This window comes from Saccopteryx bilineata, chromosome 3 (genome assembly GCF_036850765.1).
Source record: "Saccopteryx bilineata isolate mSacBil1 chromosome 3, mSacBil1_pri_phased_curated, whole genome shotgun sequence".
NCBI lineage: Eukaryota > Metazoa > Chordata > Mammalia > Chiroptera > Emballonuridae > Saccopteryx > Saccopteryx bilineata.
The window spans coordinates 311,587,923-311,613,009 of NC_089492.1; the positions used below are offsets into that span (position 1 = coordinate 311,587,923).

Genomic DNA, 25,087 nt, shown 5'->3' on the forward strand with positions numbered 1-25,087 from the left:
TTATATACTTCTATGATTGACTGTTTCCTTCCAGCATTAATTTTTTATTTGATTTGAGAGAGAGAGAGAAACACTGATGTATGCATTCATTGACCAACTCTTTTTTTTTTTTTTTTACAGAGGCAGAGATAGACAGGGACAGACAGACAGGAACAGAGAGAGATGAGAAGCATCAATCATCAGTTTCTCGTTGCGCGTTGCGACTTCTTAGTTGTTCATTGATTGCTTTCTCACATGTGCCTTGACCGTGGGCCTTCAGCAGACCGAGTAACCCCTTGCTGGAGCCAGCGACCTTGGGTCCAAGCTGGCGAGCTCTTTGCTCAAGCCAGATGAGCCTGCGCGCGACCTCGGAGTCTCGAACCTGGGTACTTCCGCATCCCAGTCCAACGCTCTATCCACTGCGCCACCGCCTGGTCAGGCCATTGACCAACTCTTTTTTTTTTTTTTTTTTTTTTTTTTTTTTTTTTTAAATTTTTTTTTTTTTTTTTTTAATTTATTTTTTTAGTTGTTTACAGAGGCAGAGATAGACAGGGACAGACAGGAATGGAGAGAGATGAGAAGCATCAATCATCAGTTTCTCATTGCGCGTTGCGACTTCTTAGTTGTTCATTGATTGCTTTCTCACATGTGCCTTGACCGCGGGCCTTCAGCAGACTGAGTAACCCCCTGCTGGAGCCAGCGACCTTGGGTCCAAGCTGGTGAGCTCTTTGCTCAAGCCAGATGAGCCCGCACTCAAGCTGGCGACCTCGGGGTCTCGAACCTGGGTCCTTCCGCATCCCAGTCCGACGCTCTATCCACTGCGCCACCACCTGGTCAGGCCATTGACCAACTCTTGAATGTGCCCTGACAGAAAATCAAACCTGTGGTCTTGAAGATCTGAGAAGTCCAGGATCATCTGAATCATAGCTCCTCTGCATGGTGTTATTGCGTCAGGCTGCTTTCAAAATGTTTTTTTCTTCATTTTTTTTTTTTTAATTTTTATTTATTCATTTTCAGAGAGGAGAGAGAGAGGGAGAGAGAGAAACAGAGAGAGAGAAGGGGGAGGAGCTGGAAGCATCAACTCCCATATGTGCCTTGACCAGACAAGCCCAGGGTTTCGAACCGGTGACCTCAGCATTTCCAGGTCGACGCCCCATCCACTGCGCCACCACAGGTCAGGCTTTTTTCTTCATTTTTGATGTTCATATTGGTTATAGTATGTCCAGGAACAGTTTCTACACACACACACACACACACAATTTATCCTGTTTGGGCTTCATTGAGCTTTTCAAATCTGTAAATTTATGTCTTTCACCAAATTCCAGAAGTTTTAGGTCATAATTTACTCATTTCTTTTCTTCCCCACTTTCTCCTCTTCCTGGGACTCCAATTATGTATATATCAGACCTCTTGAGGATGTTTCACAAGTCCTGGAAGCCCATTTAAAAAAATTTTCTTGCGGCCTGACCTGTGGTGGCGCAGTGGATAAAGTGTCGACCTGGAAATGCTGAGGTCGCCGGTTCGAAACCCTGGGCTTGCTTGGTCAAGGCACATATGGGAGTTGATGCTTCCAGCTCCTCCCCACCTTCTTTCTCTCTCCCTCTCTCCCTCTTTCTCTCTCCTCTCTAAAATGAATAAATAAAACTTAAAAAAAAAAAAACAAAAAAATTTTTTTTCTTGCCCTGGCCGGTTGGCTCAGTGGTAGAGTGTTGGCCTGGCGTGCAGAAGTCCCGGGTTCGATTCCCGGCCAGAGCACACAGGAGAGGCGCCCATCTGCTTCTCCACCCCTCCCCCTCTCTGTCTCTCTCTTCCCCTCTCGCAGCCGAGGCTCCATTGGAGCAAAAATGGCCGGGGCCCTGGGGATGGCTCCTTGGCCTCTGCCCCAGGCCCCAGAGGGGCAGAGCATCGCCCCCTGGTGGGCATGCTGGGTGGATCCCGGTCGGGCGCATGTGGGAGTCTGTCTGACTGTCCCTGTTTCCGGCTTCAGAAAAATACAGAAAAAATAAATTTTTTCTCTTTACACTAAATTTCTTTTTATAAAAATTCCTTTTGCCCTGCCTGTTGAGCTCGGTTAGAGTATCACCTGGAAGTGCAGAGGTTGTGGGTTTGGTCCATGGTCAGGGCACATAGAGGAGTAGATTGATGTTCCTGTTTCTCTCTTCCTTTTTCAACCTCAGCCTTTTGTTTTGTATTGTCTAGAAATTATTTGCCAGGGGGACTGGCTGTCAGAATCTTACTCCACCACAGAAGAAACAGAACTTCAATATCTCCTTTTTAATAGAACCAAGACCATGATATTTAGTGGGGAATCTCGCCCCAACATCCAGGTTAGATGGAAAGGCAGAGATCCAGGGACAGTCAAGGCCAGAGGCCACATTTTCTTAGCAAAGCCTGAAGGCCTCCTGGGAAAACAAGGATTGGTTGCTCCAGTCGTCTATGTGGCCTTCTCCATTGGAATCAAGGTACCGACCAGTCCTGCAAGTTGGCCAAGCTGAGGTTTAGAGGACCTGGCAATGAGGCTGCAGCCAAACCCCTGCCACCTGCAAATTGTGTGACCACTAGCAAGCTGATACAAATGTTCCCATCCTGCAATGGTTTCTTTCTCCCTTTTTTTCCCCTCCTGCAATGGTTTCTTCTAAAGAGATTTACTTTTCATTGTTCATAGTTTTCTCCTTCCTTAAAAAAAATGACTGTGTTTCTGCAAAACTTTCAGTTCTATACATACAACACACATGTATTATCTACCCAAATAACAAATGAAATGTACAGTGCTGCCACCCTACAGTCTTTTGGAAAGAATCACCATCTCAAATGCATTTATATACTCTGTAACCTGAGCATTTGGCTTTGGGGAGTCGTTCTCAAGTGAGCACAAAGAAAACAGGCTCAATGTCACTCAACAGCAGCCTGATTAAATAGCTTATGGTTCATCTGTGGTTTCAGAATTCGATGCCTGTTGCACCGACAAGGATCTCCAAGGCAATGAGAAAAACCCAGTTGCAGAGTTATTTATAAATATGCACAATAGCAGCTAACATTGAGTAATTTGTACTCAGAGAACATATTATACATTTATCAGAGGAATGTACTACTGTCCCATTTTACAGATGGGGCAATCAAGGTACAAAGAGGTCACTTGTCCAGGGTCACATAGCTAAGTAAGTGGTGGTCTGGGTTTAAACCTGAGAGACTGGAAGGTTTTGATCTCAATGGCTGTGAGGGGTGATCTCTGGGAGCTAGTTACGAAGGTAGACACACGTAACCTACACATAAAGCATCTCATGTATCTCTCCAAAACCCTGAGTTTAGATGTGATGTCAGCTGCTCCCATTACATGGCCACATTGAGCTGACGGGACCGTGCAGTGGGGAGAATTCTTCTTACTTTTATGCTGATCTATTGCTGGAAGGTTTTAGTGTAAGGTGGCCCTTCTGGACCCAGCTGAAGGCCCTCCATTAGCACCTGGGCCTGCCTTATGGTTTTCAGTGGTGACGAACTAGGTCTAAGGACCTTGTGAAAGCAAAGCCCAAGTCTCCTTGTCCTCACCGAGATCACGTCCTGCATGAAAGCCTTCCCCATCAGCCCACATTCAATCCCTTACCTCTTGGGTGAAGCTATTTCCTCTGCAATATGGTCACAAACACAATCTACCCCCATGGGGTTGCTGTGAGGCTTCAAACAATTTAGCTCAAGTATAAGCATTTTGAAAAGTACCAGGCAGCCTAACCTGTGGTGGCTCAGTGGATAAAGCGTTGACCTGGCATGCTGAGGTTGCTGGTTCAAAACCCCAGACTTGCCCGGTCAAGGTACATGCAAGAAACAACTACTATGAGTTAATGCTTTCCACCCTCCTTTCTCGACACTCTAAAAATTTAATAAATAAAACCCTTAAAAAAAAAAAAAAAAGAGTACCAGGCAGGTACTGTGAACCTGTTAACATTATTATTAAACCATCTGACTTGAAAACTGCAACTTAAGCTTCTGTTTCCCCACCAGTAAAAGGGCAAGTAGGACATAAAACACACATTGTATTTACAAGAGAAACACAAGAAACTGACAAAGTGCATCTGCAGTGCCAGAACAGGGCCTGTGGTGGACTGAGAGCATCTGCCTTTGCAGGCACTGCCTTTGGGTTTGTGTTGAGCGGCACCTGTTCTGCCTTGGGCACACTAAGCACTTACAGGAGTGGCTTCTGCACAACCAAACAGAAGTGGGGACGCAGTGAGACCTGCCTCCCAAAGCCAGCTGTTTCCTCTCACACAGTAGCGCCAGCGCCCTAGAGGTATGTCACTTTCAGAGAGGAGGGCCTGCTTCCACGTGGGCCTCTCCTGGAGGTACTAGAAACCACAGCATAATCACTGCGCACTACCTGGAGACTTCGGGAAATCCATTTTATAATAGTGACGTGTACTATAGGGGAAGATGAAATTTGATGAGAATAAAGACATTTCTTGCCTGGGGCTGGCAGCTTCCAGCACCACCTCCCTGATTCCCGAGGGGTCCTCCCTGCATGACTCAATCTCTGCCATGAGAGGTGCAGGATGGAAAAGTTTGAAGAGCTTCAGAGAAGAGTCAGTCTACAATGACAATTTTGTTTTTATCCATCCAGACCTGCCTGCTCCCCCTTGTGACCAAGTCCCCACATTGCAAAGTAAAGGGTGTAATTAGCTCAACATTTCAAAGAGGGCGTGAGATTCATGCATTAATAAAACTGCTGAGCCTGACAAGACTGTGGCACAGTGGATAGAGCATTGGACTGGGATGCAGAGGACCCAGGTTCGAGACCTTGAGGTCGCCAGCTTAAGCGCGGACTCATCTGGTTTGAGCAAAGCTCACCAGCTTGGACCCAAGGTCACTGGCTTGAGCAAGGAGTTACTCGGTTTGCTGAAGGCCCACGGTCAAGGCACATATGAGAAAGCAATCATTGAACTAAGGTGTCGCAATGAAAAACTGATTGATGCTTCTCATCTCTCTCCATTCCTGTCTGTCCCTGTCTATCCCTCTCTCTGTCTCTGTAAAAAATACACACAAACAAAAAAACATGCTGAACTTAGTGTCCCTGATTTGACACTAAGAAACAAGGCCCCAGCCCCACCTAGGGTGGGAGCTGAGGTGACCAGGTTAGGAGGGCTGCGAATTGAGCTCTGCCTCCACGAGACTAACCCTTTCTCAGAGTGCGACAGGATTCAATAGGAAAGGAGCTGATTTATTCAAACTAGCCAGCCCCAAACCTCCCACCATTTCACATCGAGGAACCCACTCAGACTGCTGAGTCAAAAAAGACTTGGTGCTCCAGTGACAGCTGGCTTGTACCAGTGCTTCATTGGGACTGGGGCATATTACTGAAGTGTCACTTAACTTGAAACTGAGGCCACGGCCCACTTTAACCACGCAATGCCAGGTACACAGAGGAGCTACACCTCACATTTTACTCCTTTTCCATTTTAAATCTCATCACTGAGAACAGCCACTATTTAACCAAATTGTTCAACAGACAACTGGAACCAGAAGCTTCTAAGCCAGGGGTACACACACTTTTTACAGAGGTCCAGTTCACTGTTCCTCAGACCGTTGGAGGGCTGGACTATAAAAAAAAACTATGAACAGCCTGACCAGGCAGTGGCGCAGTGGATAGAGTGTTGGACTGGGATGCAGACGACCCAGGTTCGAGACCCTGAGGTTGCCAGCTTAGGCGCGGGCTCATCTGGTTTGAGCAAAGCTCACCAGCTTGGACCCAAGGTTGCTGGCTTAAGCAAGGGGTTACTAGGTCTGCTGTAGCCCCCCTGGTCAAGGCACATATGAGAAGGCAATCAATGAACAACTAAGGTATTCCAACAAAAAACTAAGGATTGATGCTTCTCATCTCTCTCCGTTCCTGTCTGTCCCTATCTATCCCTCTCTCTGACTCTGTCTCTGTAAAAAAACAAAAAAAAAACTATGAACAAATCCCTATGCACACTGCACATATCTTATTTTAAAGTAAAAAAACAAAATGGGAACAAATACAATATTTAAAATAAAGAACAAGTAAATTTAAATCAACAACCTGACCAGTATTCAATGGGAACTATGCTCCTCTCACTGACCACCAATGAAAGAGGTGCCCCTTCCGGAAGTGCGGCCGGGGCCAGATAAATGGCCTCAGGGGGTCGCATGCAGCCCCTGTTCTAAGCTCTCGGAACTTTCCTGCTTTACCCAGAAAAATGGTGGCAGCAATGGTGTTGGAGGGGAGGACTCTTGTCACGTTGAAAGCAGCCAGTGGCATTTCTTCAGGTTTGAAAAGGCAATGGGTGGGATCACACCATGTCGGAGGGAGTTTCAAATGTGGAAGAAAAACAAGTCCTAAAGCAAATAACTTTATTTCTACCATTCTTTTTTAAAGAACCATGGAAATATAGAAAATATAAAAAACGAAACTGCTGGGTAAATGAAGAACCGACACAGCCCTTAAACGCAAGTCTCCAGCGCCACATCAGAGTTGGGGGATCCCCCTCCCTGTGAGGCCCCAACAGATCAGGAGCCCCAGGGGGTGGGACCCTGGCACCTGCCTTTTAAAACAAGTTTTCCTACCGATACTCAGCTTGCAAGGTCTCCCCATTTCCTCCGCCCGCAGCCCAGGCTGCGCGCACTAATCCTCCACTAGACTCACAGCACACCACAGGCCACCTGTTGTTTTTCAGAATCTCAAACTTTGGAGAAAATACCTCCCGCCTGCCATGTTTTTTCCTCTCAGGGCACTGTCTGCCTTTGGGACAGCAGGTCCACCAGAGTCTCACCCGGTTGGGCCTCTGTGTGACGGCAGGTGGGGAGGAAGTTGGGGGAGGCGGCGAGGGCCCCTAAGCAAGCAGGTGAGCTGGGTCCTGGCAGGCACCACCAGCTGTACCCTGCCACCATGACGGCACCAGGACAAAGGGGTGTCAGAGGGCACTCTGAGGTGACTACCACTCAGGGGAGCTGGCAAAGAGTTCCAAGCAGTCCTGGGTGAAGACAGACAGTCCCTCCGCCCCCTAATGTGTAGCAGCTGCTGGTGCTCACGAGGAGCATGTCTGCACAACCTCATCGTTAGCAGGAAATGGTTTGTATCGATCCAATGACTTCACTTTTCTCTCGCCTGTAGATGCCTTCGTTGGGGAGGGCACAAGGGGACACACAAGGGCACGCTGGGGTTGGCATCCTGGGGCTGTCACGTCCTGGCTTCATTTGGGGCCGAGGCACTCCACAATCCCACTTCCCTTCATACCATCAAAAAAGAAGAAGTTGTTGTGAGGTGGGTCCCTTTGAGACAGGGCCTGGGGGAAAACAAGAAGAGAGGTCAGCTCGTGGTTTAAAATGGATAAAGGCAAATAAAAAACAAAAAAAATACAAAAAAGAAAACCCCAAACCAGATCTTCTATGAGCAGTGTGGGCAGTGGTTTCTCAATAGAGGTACATTTTATTCCCCAAGTGCTACCTGGTCACATCTGGAGATCCCTCCCCCCCGCCACCCAAATTCAAGCAAGTTTATTTAGAAAGTCACAGAGGTAGAAAAAGTGAGCCCACTGTGCATGGGCTCAAGAAATGAGTCTCAGAGGCAGAAGAAGGGCCCCTGGAGCTTGGGAGAGAGAAGACAGAGGCAGTGTGCCAGGGGGAGGGAGAAGGTGCCAGCAGGTTCTTGAGACGGTGAGCACGCATGGGGACATTTATTGTCGTGTCTCTGTGTCGGGGCCTGCAAGCTTTGTGCTCTCAGACAGATCATTTAGCCTCTCTGAACCTTACTTTTCTGTGTGAAACCAACCTAACAAATGTAATACCCTAGGCACTGAGAGAGATGATGTACCTCAAGCAGCGCCTAGCACGAAGGAGTGCTGCCTGGCAAACGCAGAGGTCATTTATGACTGAGAAAGGCAGCAATTCACTGTGACACGTCTTGGCTGCAGCCTTCATGACCCCCGGCACATGCACTGCACAGAGGGCGCTCCATGAGGAGACCGTGTGGCCCACCCTCCACAGGGCAGGCCTGGGAGCTGCTCTTCAGCCCTGGAAACGGCAGGGGTCTCATGGGGTTAACAGGACACAGCGCTCAGGAACGGGGTGAGACAACCTGAGATCACAAGCTGAGTCACACATGCACATGTGTGTACTGGGTTCATACATGTCAGTGATAGTTCTAAGAGGTTCTGAACCCAAACAGGATGACCACTTGGAGAGGGCATCCCCTAAGCAGGAGTCTAGGTAGAGTTGCAGGATTCCCGGGAGCACCACGGTGTCCCTCAAGACAGAGGCTCATTTACAGGGTGCTCTACACACCCAGAACTTCTTGAACGGAGCGCCAATCCCATCCATTTCCTCAGCCCCCTGTCCGAGGGGAGGCACTGGACATCCACTCTGTCAGGCATAGTGCTAGACACTAAGCACTCTGGGACAGTCTATGGAAAGGCAGAGAATTAGCACCCACCTTCCAGTTTCTGGTGAGAATGAAATGCGACCCACCTTGTAATGTGCCTGGCACAGCGCAAACTCCCAGTGAGCGTGAGCTGTGGTCAGTAACGGGCCGCGCTCCCTGAGCAGGACCTGGGCCCCCAAGCACTCAGGCGGAGGGCCCATGGCCCACACGACACTCCTGGAATAAACCCAACTTACAGATACAGGGTGACTCAGCATGGAGCTGGGGTGGCCACTGCTGTCACTGGCACCTGGGACACTACTGGCAGGGATACCTACTGTGGACAGTGGGGAAAGGAAGGGTGACGTAACAGGGACGCGGACAAAACACATGGTGTCTGCAATGACACAAGGAAGGAAGGAAATGAAGATGATTCCAAGGAAACAGACTTATACATTTGTCCCACCTCCTAATGTTTACTTCCGAGTGGTCAGGTGGTCGCTCAGGAGAGGAGGGTGTGCGGCCCTCAGCCGGTCGGGCCCCCGTGCCAGCTGAGGTGGGGATCGCATTAAGCAGGGGAAGCAGTGGGGACAGACAGCAGGGCATGGGGTGAACAGGGGGCAAAAGGTAAAGTGCTTCCCCAGCAGATGGGGGCAGGAGATTCCAGACACACCCAGCAACCAGGAATGCAGAGCTGCGGCTGGCTGCCATAAACAGAAACAAGATGCCGCAGCAGCTGTCCCCAGCAGGCAGCGAGGAGGGGCTGCATCCGAGGTGAGGACTGGGGTGCAAGCAAGCCGCTGCAAACTACGGAATCAAGGCCACTTGCCTTGACCCCAATCTCCATCCTACATGAAAAATTCAGGGAGCAGCTTCTCCATGGGACGTACAGAGTGAGCCTGGAGGCCCAAGGACAACTGTCTGGTCCTCACATTTGCAGTGCTGCTGGACAGGCGGGCTGCTGCTTTGGGACAGCACCTGAGGCACGACAATGGCCCAGAAACCAGACTGCCTGGGTTTGAATCCTGGCTCTACCACCTCCCTGCACCCCATCCCACCTCACAGCCTAGAGATCACACTTCCTCCTCAAAGGCTGCTGTGAGGGCACAGGAGGCCGTCCATATAGAGGACAGGCTTGGGGTGGCACATGGCGGACTTCTGGTGTGTGCTAACTACCACTGCTGTCATTATGGACTACAAAGTGTGCCTGTCCCCACCGCCACCTCACCCTTCTCATGTACCCAGGCACAACTCTGCTCCCACAGAAACAGCACAAACCATCACGACAAGGTCACTAAAGCTCCTAGAACCTGACAAAGGCAGTTAACATCTTTGGGCAGATGGCAAAGTCCCCAAAATTATTTATTAGAGGGTATGCTATAGTTTTAGCAATCCAAATGTTCTTCTAGAAGAAATAGAAAATGCTGTGCTAATTATTGGTTACATGACTCCAGGTGAGTCTTCCCTTCTGAGCATGTGAATGCCAGCTGCCAGACTGGGCCGATGTCTCCCTCCTCTGCAAACATCTGCAATGTGAGTCTCAGGAGAAGGGTGCCGGAGGCCATGGTGACGGACAGAAACCCTACAGAGGTTAAGAGCGCAGATTTGAGAGTCCCTTCCCAGGGCCTTGACAGTGTCCTCGCCCTAAGAGGGGGTTATGCCAGGGCTCATTCACAGAGCCAGGAGAGCAGAACACCTGGGACTATCACAGCACCAGGTACCTGACTAGTTCAGCTACGGGAGGGAGACTGCACTATGGCCAGCTCTGGGAGTAGCACAGAGCAGGCTCTCGGAGGCCATCTGCTGAACGCCCACCTGGATGGGACCAAGAGAATGGGATGGGATGGCAGAGGGAAGGCAGGAAAGAGCGGGCGTGAAATACGAGGAGTGGGGCTGGAGACACCAAGCAGCCAAGACAGCCGGGCTCTCTCAGCACAGGCACAGCTGTAATGTGCACGTGCTGTGACTGTTTGTTTACCTTCACAATTTCCTGGGCCAAGATCCCTCCGACCACTGCACACACTGGGGCCATCTCGGAGAAGCAGTACCTGGAAAAGACAAGTGGCACGAAGCACTGAGGGACAGGAAGGCTGGCAGGACACGTGGGAAGGTGGGTAAGGGGTGGCCAGTATGTCAATTCAGACCTCAGAGCTAATGCCGGCATCTAGGTGTGAAAATTACAACTGACCCAGGGCTCTGGGTGGCTGGGGAAGACTTTTGACCCTTGGCAGGCAGGAATTGTTTCACAACACTTTTTTTTAAGTTAAAGGAAAGACTATATTTGTACTTCCTAAAAATAAGGACCTACATTATCAGATGTTTCAGTGCCCCGGTCACATTCTCGCAATTCTCTCCTTACCCACAAGGGGCGGGGTGTCCATATGCCATCCCCAGACAAATGTCAGGGGGACAGCCTGTGGTAACATGCAGGAGGCATGGGAAATTTGGGACTTGAAATTCAAGTATAGGGACAGAAAAGTCTTCACTACTCACACAGATACCGTCTCTTCTGGGCCAGATTGGGGCAGCCAGAGGACAAATTGGAGCTGATTCTCTCACTGGCCAATCCAAATCAACCATCATGGGGAGCTCAACTCTCCCCCAACCCGACCTCCCCAGGGGAAGCACACTCTGCCAGTTCCCAGCCCTAAACTCAAAAATATTTTTTAAATAAGTGAACTGTGACACAGACAAGTGCAGCTTCTCAAAGGAGCCATGTCAAGAGACCACCTTCAACCTTCCCAGTTTGTGCTCATTCTCCTAGACATTTTTTAAAGTGCACACATTGGCACTGGCCAGGTGGCTCAGTGCGTAAAATGTCGACCTGGTGCACCTGAGGTCATGAGATCAACCCCTGGTCAGCGCACTTACGAGAAGCAAGCAATGAATGCAGAACTGAATGGAACTAAGTGAAACAAGTTGATGCTTCTCTCTCTCCCTTCCTCTCTATTAAATGAATGGGAAAAAAATTTTATGAGTACATACACCTAAACAAAATAGTTTTGAGCCCAAGCAGTATCAACTATTATTCATTCCACACTGTAATCTACTGATAGATATTTAAATTATTCAATATCACAGCCATATATCTTTTTTTTAAAGACTTTATTTATTCATTTTAGAGAGGAGAGAGAGAGAGAGAGAGAGAGAGAGAGAGAGAGAGAGAGAGAAGGGAGGAGCAAGAAGCATCAACTTCCATATGTGCCTTGACCAGGCAAGCCCAGGGTTTTGAACCAGCAACCTCAGCATTCCAGGTCGATGCTTTATCCACTGCGCCACCACAGGTCAGGCACAGCCATATATCTTGGCATAGTGTCCAAACAATTTCTTAAGGCAAATCCTTGAATAAAGATTTGCTGGGTCATAATACATTTTGCCAAAATGCCCTCCAGAAAGGCTAGACCCATCACCACCTCCACCAACTGCTGTGACAGTGCCCTCTGCTGACGCCCCAGCCAGGCCCAGCACGCCCACCTGTTCAGCCAGAGGCAACCTTTCCTCCTGTTTAGCTGGCTCCATTATAAGAGAACTATACCAAAGAAAAGTTAATCACCCAGAATTCTACTCAAAGATGATCAATGTGGGAATTTTTTCCCTTTAATATATATCTATATAAAAAGTGCACCTATTCTCTTGTGATAATACCAAGCAATATGATATTCTGCTTTTTCTCTTAAAAGTACAAATATTGATTGACTTACGACCTATGCAACTTATGACCATTCGACTTTAAGACCACAATCACTAGCCACGACTGCTCTGCGTCTGGCAGCGCAAGTGTTGCCCAGTTGGGCATACGACAGTGCGGACCAGCTTCCGGAAGCACTACCATCTCCGCCTGCACCATTTCAGCTCTTATCCCAGACTCGGTACAGCAATTTGTGTTTTGTGTCTTGGATATTTTTCATCAAACCCCTCCCAAGATGTCTACCAAGAGGAAACTGTCTTTACAATGATCAGTTGTACTGGTAATGCAGTGTTTTACTTAAATCTGACGAATGTAAAAATAAGAAACAAAATGATGTAGAGATGATACAAATGGCATAAAATGAACAAAGAAAATTATGATATATAACAATGAAAAAAAATTATGATAAAATATGACTTAAAGATTTTTTTTTTTTTTTTTTTTTTTTAAAGACCATTTATATCATTGAGGGTCAATTTTCTGCTGTATGTGCTCACCTAGTGTTCACTGACAATCTTATCTTTCTTTTTTTGTTTGTTTGTTTTTTATTATTCATTTTAGAAAGGAGGGGGGAGAGAGAGGAAAGGGGGGAGGAGCAGGAAGCATCAACTCCCATATGTGCCTTGACCAGGCAAGCCCAGGGTTTCGAACCAGCGACCTCAGCATTTCCAGGTCGATGCTTTATCCACTGCGCCACCACAGGTCAGGCTTAAAGATTTTTATAACATCATTTCACAGTACTGTACATATAGCCTACTCACCTTATGACCAAATAGTGTTACGACCGGTCTGTTGGAACGAATCATGGTCGTAAGTCGAGCATTAGCTGTATATTATTTTGCCTGGCCTGTGGTGGCACCGCGGATAAAGTGTCAGCCTGGAACACTGAGGTTGTGAAACCCTGGGCTTGCCCAGTCAAGGCACATATGACAAGCAATCAATCGATGAACAACTGAAGTGAAGCAGCTATGAGTTGATACTTCTCACTCTCTCTCTTTTTTTAAGGCACACTCTTAGGTAAGAGGTGCTTTTTTAAAATTTATTTTTATTCATTTTTAGAGAGGAGAAAGAGAGAGAGAGAGAGACAGAGAGAGAGAGAGAAAGAGAGAGAGAGAGAGGAGAGACAGAGAAAGAGAAGGGGGGAAGGAGCTGGAAGCATCAACTCCCATATGTGCCTTGATCAGGCAAGCCCAGGGTTTCGAACCGGCAACCTCAGCATTTCCAGGTCGACACTTTATCCACTGTGCCACCACAGGTCAGGCTCTTTTTTTTTAAAGACTTTATTTATTCATTTTAGAGAGGAGAGAAGGAGGAGGGGGGGGGAGAGAGAGAGAGAGAGAGAGAGAGAGAGAGAGAAGAGGGGAGGAGCAGGAAACATCAACTCCCATATGTGCCTTGACCAGGTAATCCCAGGGTTTTGAACCAGCGACCTCAGCATTCCAGGTCAACGCTTTATCCACTGCACCACCACAGGTCAGACACACTTCTCACTCTCTATCCCTCTCTGTCTCCTCTCTCTGTAAAATCAATATACAACATCTATTTTTAAAAATTTTTATTTACTGATCTTAGTGAAAGAGGAAGGGAGAGAAAGAGAGAGGAATATCAATCTGTTCCTGTTAAGATCACTCTGCTCCTGTATGAGCCCTTACTAGGGATCGAACGGGCATCCCCTGTGCTTCGGGACAATGCTCTAACTGACTGATTTATTTGGCCAGGGCAATAAATGAAACCGTAAAAAAAAAGGGAAAAATGCCCTGGCCGGTTGGCTCAGTGGTAGAGTGTCGGCCTGGCGTGCAGGAGTCCCGGGTTCAATTCCCAGCCAGGGCACACAGGAGAAGCTCCCATCTGCTTTTCTACCCCTCCTCCTCTCCTTCCTCTCTGTCTTTCTCTTCCCCTCCCGCAGCCAAGGCTCCATTTGAAGCAAAGTTGGTCTGGGTGCTGAGGATGGCTCTATGGCCTCTGCCTCAGGCGCTAGAATGGCTCTAGTTGCAACAGAGCAACGCCCCAGATGGGCAGAGCATCGGCCCCTGGTGGGCATGCCAGGTGGATCGCAGTCGGGCGCATGCAGGAGTCTGACTGCCTCCCCATTTCCAGCTTCGGAAAAATACAAACAAACAAACAAAAAAACTTATTACTAACAAAGATATAGTAACTAATATACTGTGATACTGGCACATAAAGACAGGCATATAGATCAATGAACTAGACTGAGTCCAGAAATAAATAAATACTTAAATGGCCAATTAATTTTTGACAAGGGTGCCAAGACCATTCAACAGGAATGAAGAAGTCTTTATAACACACCTAGCCTGTGGTCGCACAGCGGACAGAGTGTCGATCTGGAATACCAAGGTCGCCAGTTCAAAATTCCAGGCTTGCCTAGTCAAGGCACATGCAAGAAATAGTCAATGAACAACTCAAGTAAAGCAACTATGAGTTGATGCTTCCCGTCCTCTCTCTAAAAATCAATAAAATCTATTTAACAACTGGTATTAGGATAACATGCACAGAATGGAATAGGACCCCTACCTCACACCATGCAAAGGTTAACTCAAAAATGGATCATAGACCTAAATGTAAAAGCTAAAACTATTCAAATCTTAGAAGAAAACAAGAGGAATAAACTATTATGACCCCTGATTAGGCAGTTGTTTCTTAGATGTGATACCAGAAGAATATGTAAAAAAATAAAACAGATCAAACTATATTTCAGTAAAATTAAAAACTGTACCTCGCCCTGGCCGGTTGGCTCAGCGGTAGAGCGTCGGCCTAGCGTGCGGAGGACTCGGGTACGATTCCTGGCCAGGGCACACAGGAGAAGCGCTCATTTGCTTCTCCACCCCTCCGCCGTGCTTTCCTCTCTGTCTCTCCCTTCCCCTCCCGCAGCCAAGGCTCCATTGGAGCAAAGATGGCCCGGGCGCTGGGGATGGCTCTGTGGCCTCTGCCCCAGGCGCTAGAGTGGCTCTGGTCGCAACATGGCGATGCCCAGGATGGGCAGAGCATCGCCCCCTGGTGGGCAGAGCATCGCCCCTGGTGGGCGTGCCGGGTGGATCCCGGTCGGGTGCATGCGGGAGTCTGTCTGACTGTCTCTCCCTGTTTCCAGCTTCAGAAAAATGAAAAAAAAAAAAAAAAAAAACACACACAAAAAACAAACTGTACCTCAAAAAATACCATCAGGAAAGTCAAAAGAAAAAAAAAAGTAAAAAGACAATCCACAAAAAGGGAGGAAATCTTTGCTAGTCATTTACAAATAGAGGACTTCTATCCAGAATATATAAAGAACCCTTGCAAGACCTTCCACCAACAAAATAATCACAATTCACTTTACTGCGATACTGGTGTTATTACGGTGGTATGAAGCCTCGAGCCCTCAGTATCTGAGGTGTGCCTGTGTATTCCATTACTGGGAAAGGCAGAATGACAGGAATAGAGAGCAGACCAGCCACTGCTGGTGGGGAAGGGGCTGACTACAACAAGGCACCACGGGGAATTTTTTGAAGTGATGAAACTCTTCTATATCTTGATTGTGGTGGCGTTACATGACTCTATGCCTTTGTAAAAATTCACAAAACTTTAAAATAAAAACAAAACTCATAGAACAGTATACCAAAAATAAATTATGTTTTAAAAAATACACCATGAAAAAACAGAAATGAACTTTACTGCACTAAAGTCTAAATAACAATTAAACAAGACAAAACAAGTATCACCTCAGGAAACAATCAGACAAATAAAAATTATGGGATATTCTACCATATAACCAGCCTTGACTTGTTCAAAAAAAATGTAAACTGTTCTAGATCAAGAGCTAGAAAACTCTGTAAAAAAGACAGTAAATTTTCTGGCTTTATAAGCCATATGGTCTGCTTAGATTCTTTAAGCCTGCCATTATAGAGTTGTAAGAACTCTACAAAATCTGTCACAAATAATACATAAATCAGTAGGTATGGAATGAAACTTTATTTACAAAAAAGTCATAGTTGCCAAGGCCTAGGATCAGTGATTTTCAACTAGTGCATCACAAGAGGCACACAAGAATTTTTAAAACATGCAATACTTGACTCTTAGGTCAACAGTACTGACCACTTGTGTCTTAGATTGTCAAATAAGAAAATGACAACAGCCAATACAATAGTTATCCAGTGTGAATGAATCAAAATTATACCTTTTTTTTTTGTCAAATCAGCAAAAATATGTATTTTTTTGGTGTGCTGCAGAATTTTAGTAGTTAGTTTATGTGATGAAAAAATGGGCCTGACTGGGCAATGGCGCAGTGGATAGAGCGTTGGACTGGGATGTGGAGGACCCGGGTTCGAGACCCCGAGGTCGCTGGCTTGAGTGCGGGCTCATCTGGTTTGAGGAAAAGCCCACCAGCTTGAACCCAGGGTCGCTGGCTCCAGCAAGGGGTCACTCGGTCTGCTGAAGGCCCACGGTCAAGGCACATATGAGAAAGCAATCAATGAACAACTAACACGAAATGAAAAACTAATGATTGATGCTTCTCGTCTCTCTCTGTTCCTGTCTGTCCGTCCCTGTCTATCCCTCTCTCTGACTCACTCTCTGTCTCTGTAAAAAAATAAATTAAAAAAAATATATAAAAAAATGGAAGGCCTTGGCCCATTGGCTCAGTGATACAGCATCAGCCTGGCGTGTGGAAATCCCGGGTTTGATTCCTGGCCGCCAGGGCACACAAGAGAAGCGCCCATCTGCTTCTCCACCCTTCCCCCTTGCCTCTCTATCTCTCTCTTCCCCTCCCACAGTCAAGGCTCCATTGGAACAAAGTTGGCCCAGTTGCTGAGGATGGCTCCATGGCCTCCGCCTCAGGGGCTAGAGTGGCTCTGGTTACAACGGAGCAACGCCGCAGACAGGCAGAGCATTTCCCCACTAGCGGGCTTGCCAGATGAATCCCGGTCAGGCACATGCAAGAGTCTGTCTCTCTGCCTCCCTGTATCTCACTAAAAACAAACAAACAACAAACTGCTGCCCTAGATTAACAGACATAGAACCAAATGCAACAGAACTTTGATGCATTTGTAAAACCTCACACTGGCATCATGCCCCCCTCTACAAAACTGAAAGCAAAGTATTAGCAACTGAATCTATCTGAGTGGTATATAGGTGTTCATTATTATACTAATCTTTTCATTTTCTGTATGCATGACATTTTCCATGATAAAACATCATTATTTTTTAAGTAAGAAAAAGGGGGGCGGGACAGGAAGGGGGAAGAGATTCGAAGCATCAATGCATAGTTGTAGCACCTTAGTTGTTCATTGATTGCTTTCTCATATGTGCCTTGACCAGGGACTCCAGCCAAGCCAGTGACCCCTTGCTCAAGCCAGCAACTTTTTGGTTCAAACCAGATGAGTCCACACTCAAGCCAGCGACCTTGGGGTTTTGAACCTGGGTCTTCAGCATCCCAGGTTGACCCTCTATCCACTGTTCCACCACCACCTGCTCAGGCATAAACATTTTTAATCTATAACACTGCATTGTCTTACATCATCAAGTCTTTAAAGCCTTTAAGTAATTTTTTTTGTTTTTTTACAGGGCAGAGAGAGGGATAGACAGGGACAGACAGACAGGAACGGAGAGAGATGAGAAGCATCAATCATCAGCCCTTTGTTGCAACACCTTAGTTGTTCATTGATTGCTTTCTCATATGTGCCTTGACCGCAGGCCTTCAGCCGACCGAGTAACCCCTTGCTCTAGCCAGCGACCTTGGGTCCAAGCTGGTGAGCTTTTTATTTATTTATTTATTTTATTTTATTTTATTTTTGTTTTTTTTTTATTTTTCTGAAGCTGGAAACAGGGAGAGACAGTCAGATAGACTCCCGCATGCACCCGACCGGGATCCACCTGGCACGCCCACCAGGGGCGATGCTCTGCCCACCAGGGGTTGATGCTCTGCCCATCCTGGGCGTCGCCATGTTGTGACCAGAGCCACTCTAGCGCCTGAGGCAGAGGCCACAGAGCCATCCCCAGCGCCGGGCCATCTCCGCTCCAATGGAGCCTCGGCTGCGGGAGGGGAAGAGAGAGACAGAGAGGAAGGCGCGGTGGAGGGGTGGAGAAGCAAATGGGCGCTTCTCCTGTGTGCCCTGGCCGGGAATCAAACCCGGGTCCTCCGCACGCTAGGGCTGGTGAGCTTTTTGCTCAAGCCAGATGAACCTGTGCTCAAGCTGGCAACCTCGGGGTCTCGAACCTGGGTCCTCTGCATCCCAGTCCGATGCTCTATTGACTGTGCCATCGCCTGGTCAGGTTTTTCTTTCTTTTAATATAATTTTTTTAAAAGACTTTATTTATTTATTCATTTTAGAGAGGAGAGAGAGAGAGAGAGAGAGAGAGAGAGAGAAAGGAGGAGCAGGAAGCATCAACTCCCATAAGTGCCTTGACCAGGCAAGCCCAGGGTTTTGAACCAGCGACCTCAGTATTCCAGGTCGATGCTTTATCCACTGCGCCGCCACAGATCAGGCTATAATTATCTTTTATACACGTTTGCTCACGTTAGTTATTTAGGGTATCTTATTAGCAAGGAGCAGAATTACTATGTTGAAGAGAAAATATTTTTTTTAATACTTTTTAAATTTTTTCTTTTTTAAAAAGACTTTATTTATTAGAGAGAGGGAGAGAGAGAGAGATGGGGGAAAAGCAGGAGGCATCGACTCCAGTTTGTGTCTTGAGCAGGAAAGCCTAGGGTTTCGAACTGGCAACCTCAGTGTTCCAGGTCGACGCTTTATCCACTGCGCCACCACAGGTCAGGCAGAGAGGGAACATTTTTTTTTTTTTTTGTATTTTTTTTTCTGAAGCTGGAAATGGGGAGAGACAGTCAGACAGACTCCCGCATGCGCCTGACCGGATCCACCCGGCAAGCCTACCAGGGGCGATGCTCTTCCCACCAGGGGGCGATGCTCTGCCCCTCCGGGGCGTCACTCTGCTGCGACCAGAGCCACTCTAGTGCCTGGGGCAGAGGCCAAGGAGCCATCCCCAGCGCCCGGGCCATCTTTGCTCCAATGGAGCCTTGGCTGCGGGAGGGGAAGAGAGAGACAGAGAGGAAGGAAGGGGCGGGGTGGAGAAGCACATGGGAGCTTCTCCTATGTGCCCTGGCCGGGAATCAAACCCAAGTCCCCCGCACGCCAGGCCGACGCTCTACCGCTGAGCCAACCAGCCAGGGCCGAGAGGGAACATTTTAATGGCTCTTGATATGTATTTCCAAAATGCTCACTAAAAAGACTTCACCTTTTGCTGCCACCCTTTCTAACAGTAAATGAGCATATACATATATTTAAATCTACAAAGGATTTTGTTGATTTTACATATGCTATTATAGAAGATGTGGGAAAAGACAGTACCAAGTGTCAGTCTCTGGGTAATGGAATTATGATTTTCTTTTTTCTTTTCTTTTTTTTTTTTTTTTTGGTATTTTTCTGAAGTTGGAAATGGGGAGGCAGTCAGACAGACTCTCATATGCCCCCGACTGGGATCCACCCGGCATGCCCACCAGGGGGCGATGCACTGCCCATCTGGGGCATCGCTCTGTTGCAACCAGAGCCACTCTAGCGCCTGAGGCAGAGGCCACAGAGCCATCTCAGCGCCTGGGCCAACTTTGCTCCAATGGAGCCTTGGCTGTAGGAGGGGAAGAGAGAGACAGAGAGGAAGGAGAGGGGGAGGGGTGGAGAAGCAGATGGGTGCTTCTCCTGTGTGCCCTGGCCGGGAATCGAACCCGGGACTCCTGCACGCCAGGCCGACACTCTACCACTGAGCCAACCGGCCAGGGATGATTTTCATTTTTATCTTTGAATTTATCCTGTACTATCAAATTTTCCCATAACATGTATATTATTTCTGTAATTTAATTTATCTGGTGGGATAGCTCAGTTGGTTAGAGCAGTGGTCCCCAACCTTTTTTGGGCCACGGACCGGTTCAATGTCAGAAAATATTTTCACGGACCGGCCTTTAGAGTGGGACGAATAAATGTATCACATAGCCTGACCAGGCGCAGTGGATAGAGCGTCGGACTGGAATGCTGAAGGACCCAGGTTCGAGACCCCGAGGCCACCAGCTTGAGCGCAGGCTCATCTGGTTTGAGCAAAACTCACCAGCTTGGACCCAGGGTTGCTGGCTCAAGCAAGGGGTTACTCAGTCTGCTGCAGCCCCACAGTCAAGGTACATATGAGAAAGCAATCAATGAACAACTAAAGTGTCGCAATGAAAAACTGGTGATTGATGCTTCTCATCTCTCTCCGTTCCTGTCTGTCTGTCCCTATCTATCCCTCTCTGAGTCTCTCACTGTCACTGTAAAAAAAAAGAAAAAGTATCACGTGACCCAGACAAGCATCAAGAGTAAGTCTTAGATGGATGTAACAGAGGGAATGTGGTTATTTTTAAAAAATAAAACATCGGCCCTGGCCGGTTGGCTCAGCGGTAGAGCGTCGGCCTGGCGTGCGGAAGTCCCGGGTTCAATTCCCGGCCAGGGCACATAGGAGAAGCACCCATTTGCTTCTCCACCCCCACCCCCTCCTTCCTCTCTGTCTCTCTCTTCCCCTCCCGCAGCCGAGGCTCCATTGGAGCAAAGATGGCCCGTGCGCTGGGGATGGCTCCTTGGCCTCTGCCCCAAGCGCTAGAGTGGCTCTGGTCGCGCAGAGCGACCCCCCCCCCACGAAGGGGCAGAGCTTCGCCCCTGGTGGGCATGCCGGGTGGATCCCGGTCGGGCACATGTGAGAGTCTGTCTGACTGTCTCTCCCCGTTTCCAGCTTCAGAAAAAAAAACACACACCATCTTTCAGGCTTAAATATAAATAAAATGGAAATAATGTAAGTTATTTACTCTTTCTCTGCGGACCAGTACCAAATGGTCCATGGACCAGTACCAGTCTGCGGCCCGGGGGTTGGGGACCACTGGGTTAGAGCATTGTCCTCAATATGTAGAGCAGGGGTCCCCAAACTACAGCCCGAGGGCCGCATGTGGCCCCCTGAGGCCATTTATCCGCCCCCGCCACACTTCCGGAAGGGGCACCTCTTTCATTGGTGGTGAGAGGAGCATAGTTCCCATTGAAATACTGGTCAGTTTGTTGATTTAAATTTACTTGTTCTTTATTTTAAATATTGTATTTGTTTCTGCTTTTTTTTTTATACTTTAAAATAAGATACGTGCAGTGTGCGTACGGATTTGTTCAGTTTTTTTATAGTCCAGATCTCCAACGGTCTGAGGGACAGTGAACTGGCCCCCTGTGTAAAAATTTTGGGGACTCGTGAGGTAGAGGTTGCCGGTTCAGTCCCCAGTTGGGACACATAAGAAACAGGTTGGTGTTTCTCTTTCTCTTTCTCAAATCAATCAGTAAAAACAAAACTGTAGGTTCACAAAAAGACAAATATTATATGATTCTACTTATACAAGATACCTAGAATAATTAAATTCACAGAGACGGAAAACAGAAGTTACCAGGCCTGTGGAAGGCAGAAAGGAAAGCTGGTGTTGGAAGGGTGTGAGGTAAGGAAAAGCTCTGGAGATGGATGGCGGTGATGGTACAACAGTGTGAGCGTATTTATCACCAATGGACTGTACGTTTAAGAACGTTTAAGTTGGTGTATTTTATGTTGTATGGATTAAACCACAATAAAAATTTTAAACAGTAAAAGTTATATATACAAATTATGAATGTTCACCATAAACATGTAATAGTAAAAAAACTATGAACAAGTTAATACTCACTATAAGATGATGGTTAAACAAATAACCATCCGTCCGACACAGACATGGATCTGTATTTTTGACACAAATCAGTCTATGACACACTGAAAAAGGCAGGTATTATAGAGAAAGTATGACCTCACTTTGACATTAAAAAAGAGAAAATAGGCCCTGGCCGGTTGGCTCAGCGGTGGAGCATCGGCCTAGCGTGCGGAGGACCCGGGTTCGATTCCCGGCCAGGGCACACGGGAGAGGCGCCCGTTTGCTTCTCCACCCCTCCGCCGCGCTTTCCTCTCTGTCTCTCTCTTCCCCTCCCGCAGCCGGGGCTCCATTGGAGCGGGGATGGCCCGGGCGCTGGGGATGGCTCCTTGGCCTCTGCCCCAGGCGCTGGAGTGGCTCTGGTCGCAGCATGGCGACGCCCAGGATGGGCAGAGCATTGCCCCCTGGTGGGCAGAGCGTAGCCCCTGGTGGGCGTGCCGGGTGGATCCCGGTCGGGCGCATGCGGGAGTCTGTCTGGCTGTCTCTCCCTGTTTCCAGCTTCAGAAAAAAATGCAAAAAAAAAAAAAAGAAAAAAAAAAAAAGAGAAAATATATGGGTAAATACACACAAATGTCTGTGAAGCTAAACCCCAAAATGTGAGCTGTGGCTACTTCTCAGTGGTGGGACCACAGGTAATCCTTTTCTTCCCTACTACATTTCCTGGTGAGAGGCATCTGTTACTTTCATAATCAAAAAAGCAATAAAGCTCTGAAAATAATACATAGGTCACATAAAGGACAGCGCAAGCAGACCACGGCCAGATGAAGGGAACAGAGACTTGTGCACAGCTCTCCCTACTTGAGTGGGCACCCTGCTGGGGCTGGCCGTGGGCAATCTGTGAGGGTAGCTTGGCTGCCAGACAGCCCCGTCCCGTCTCAGGCCCTGAAGAGCCACCAGCCCTCTCACTTGAAGGGCAATAGAGCGGGAACACCTGAGCACACGAGGCTCTGGCCACAAGAAAGCGGATTCTGCGAAGCAGGCAGGCGGGGGAAGGAGATGCTTTGGAGAGAAAGGCAGCCAGCAACTGGTTAGGCTGTTAGCAGTTAGGTGGTGGCTCTCTCCTTCTGAGAAGCGGAGCCTCTGCTGCTGGCTGGCGACACAGAGCCAGGCCACTCATCACTCTAAATGTCCAAATTAGTCACTTGGCTGCGCGCTCACGGCTGGGCGCTGGGTATACAACCTGGCGGCCCAGCCTGCCCGGTGGGGTCTGTGCAGACAGAGTTAGAGCTTCCACCTGCTTCCTATACAGTCTCCCCTCCACTAGGACATGCGTGCCCAGCTGTGGGTCTGGGACAGGGACCACTCCTCAGCCTGCACTGCCATTAGCCCCCAAACTCCCAGTGCCCACTTACAAAAGCACCTTGTGGACGCCACCTCTATAGCGGAGGGCTCAGCAGGGGCTGAGAGCCTACTGCTCGTCCTAAATCTAGTAGGATCTGCTTGTGTCTAAACATGATGCCCAGACACAAGCAAGAAATGACTAGGGAAGGAAGGGACCCAGTATCGCTTTACTCCTGGGAAGAAAACCAAGGGAGCGTGCTCCTACTAGAGATCAGCCTGGTGAGACTGGGGTGAGTGAGGTCTTGGTTGGCTACTTACTAAAACCTCGAGCAAGTGATAGAAAAAACCTTCTGGGCCTCAGTCTCTTTATTTAAATAATGGGAAAACAGCCATACCTCAAGGGAACACTGGGGCAGTTAAGTGTGGTAAAGCACAGGACATCTCTAACATGTGGTGTGGCTGCTCTGAGCCATATATGCCTCTGACTTGGCACTTCCTTTTCCATCATCTATATAAGGATTGTTGTGAAGAGAGACCACACACAACATTATAGCTGCTCAATAAATTATAGCCTCCATTATAACCGATCCAAGCTGGAGGCACAGCAAAGCCATTTGGGAAGTTTCCCCGGACAATGGAAGGGAATGAGTGAGCCGATGGCCCCAGAAGTTCCTGGAAGGGGTTCCTGACCTCGTCACCATCTGGATTTCTCCAATTAAATCCTAAACCTGATTGTATATAAGAGCAAAGACTGGTCACCTAAGGTGAATGCGTCCCAGGATCCAAGGGAGAGGATGCTGGGAATGCGAGTGCTTTGCTGCGCGGGGTCTACACCGGCAAGCCATCAAAGGACAGCAATGGAGTGACAGCTACCAAGTAATAATCACATTCTACTGACCCAGCTACTCCCTTTCTGCCATTTACCCTGCAGTCACCCTGCAGCCACAAGGGCACACAATGCAGCACATGGTGGTCACAAAAGCCTGGCCACAGCTCGAACGAGGCCAGAGGGGACTGGCTCAGTGAACCACCACCACTCCATGCTGGGATACAGAGCTGAAGACACGAGGGAGGAAGCTATGTACCGACTGGGAAATATCACAAGAAGACACTGTAAAGTGAAAAAGGTACACATCAGTGGACGTAGAGTTTATACGGCCTTGAATTCTGAACCAGGTGAATATAAAATGCCTATCAAACAAACAGGACCCATGCCTCTCTGTCTCGCACTGCGGCTGCACCGCAGAGAGGCAGAGGTCTGGGAGAGGTGACAGAACACAGCCGAGGAGGCTCTCCACAGGGCTTTCAGTCTTGATAAAGCAGCTCCCCAACTTAAGACAAATAGAGCGGGCGTTTACCAATCCAGGCCACACTAAGAAATGCTGAGACCAACCTGACAAAGTCCTCGGGAAGCAGGTCAGGACTGATACCCAGGGAGTCAAACACATCATTTCGAATCTGGAGCAACAGCTCCGAATCTTCCCCAAAGGTATCACAGCTTGGGTCTCTTCCCTTATCTGTGCGGAACTTCAGGAGCACTGGGAAAGGAAAAAGAAGGGAGGTTAAAAAACAAGCCTTTCCAAAATAAATGCTGATAGATGTTGAAAATGAATTTTTCATTCTCTAAGAACTATACATTAGTTAAAATGTGGGCCAAGTAAAAGGTAATAGACTTCATTTATTCAGCAAATACAGTAAAGAAAAGGCAATCAAATAACTACAAAAACTACAATGACTGTGATGAGAGCCAGGACAGCATGGCAGAGGATCTGACAGCTGCAGGGCAGTGTCAGGAAAGGCCTCGCTGAGGAAGCAGCGAGGGAGTGAAGTGTGTTTGGGGAGGGGGCGGGAAGCTTCCAGAAGGAAGAGAAGGCCCGATTATGACCCAGAAGAGAGGTCGGAGCAGGAGGCATGCATTCTAGGCATCAGTTCAAAGGGCTGCTTCAGCCAGAAAGGCCAGCCAAACGCTCAGACTCATCAGACAGACAAGTCATTACAAACAAAATCTCCCTTAGTACAACAATTATGTTAACCTCCAGAAATGAGT

The 25,087-nt window shown here is 48.0% G+C and overlaps 1 protein-coding gene across 2 annotated transcripts in view; it reads right to left on the bottom strand.

Moving 5' to 3' along the window:
• Positions 1–6,319: 6,319 nt before the first annotated feature.
• SAE1 (SUMO1 activating enzyme subunit 1) overlaps positions 6,320–25,087 on the bottom strand; it is a 98,592-nt gene continuing 79,824 nt past the window's right edge. For both annotated transcript variants that reach the window (XM_066271712.1, XM_066271711.1), the window contains 3 exons: positions 24,434–24,578; positions 10,320–10,389; positions 6,320–7,268 (listed from right to left, as the gene is read on the bottom strand). In XM_066271712.1, coding sequence (XP_066127809.1) covers positions 7,176–7,268; positions 10,320–10,389; positions 24,434–24,578 — 308 coding nt within the window. In that variant the 3' untranslated portion in view covers positions 6,320–7,175. The remainder of the gene's footprint in view (positions 7,269–10,319; positions 10,390–24,433; positions 24,579–25,087) is intronic.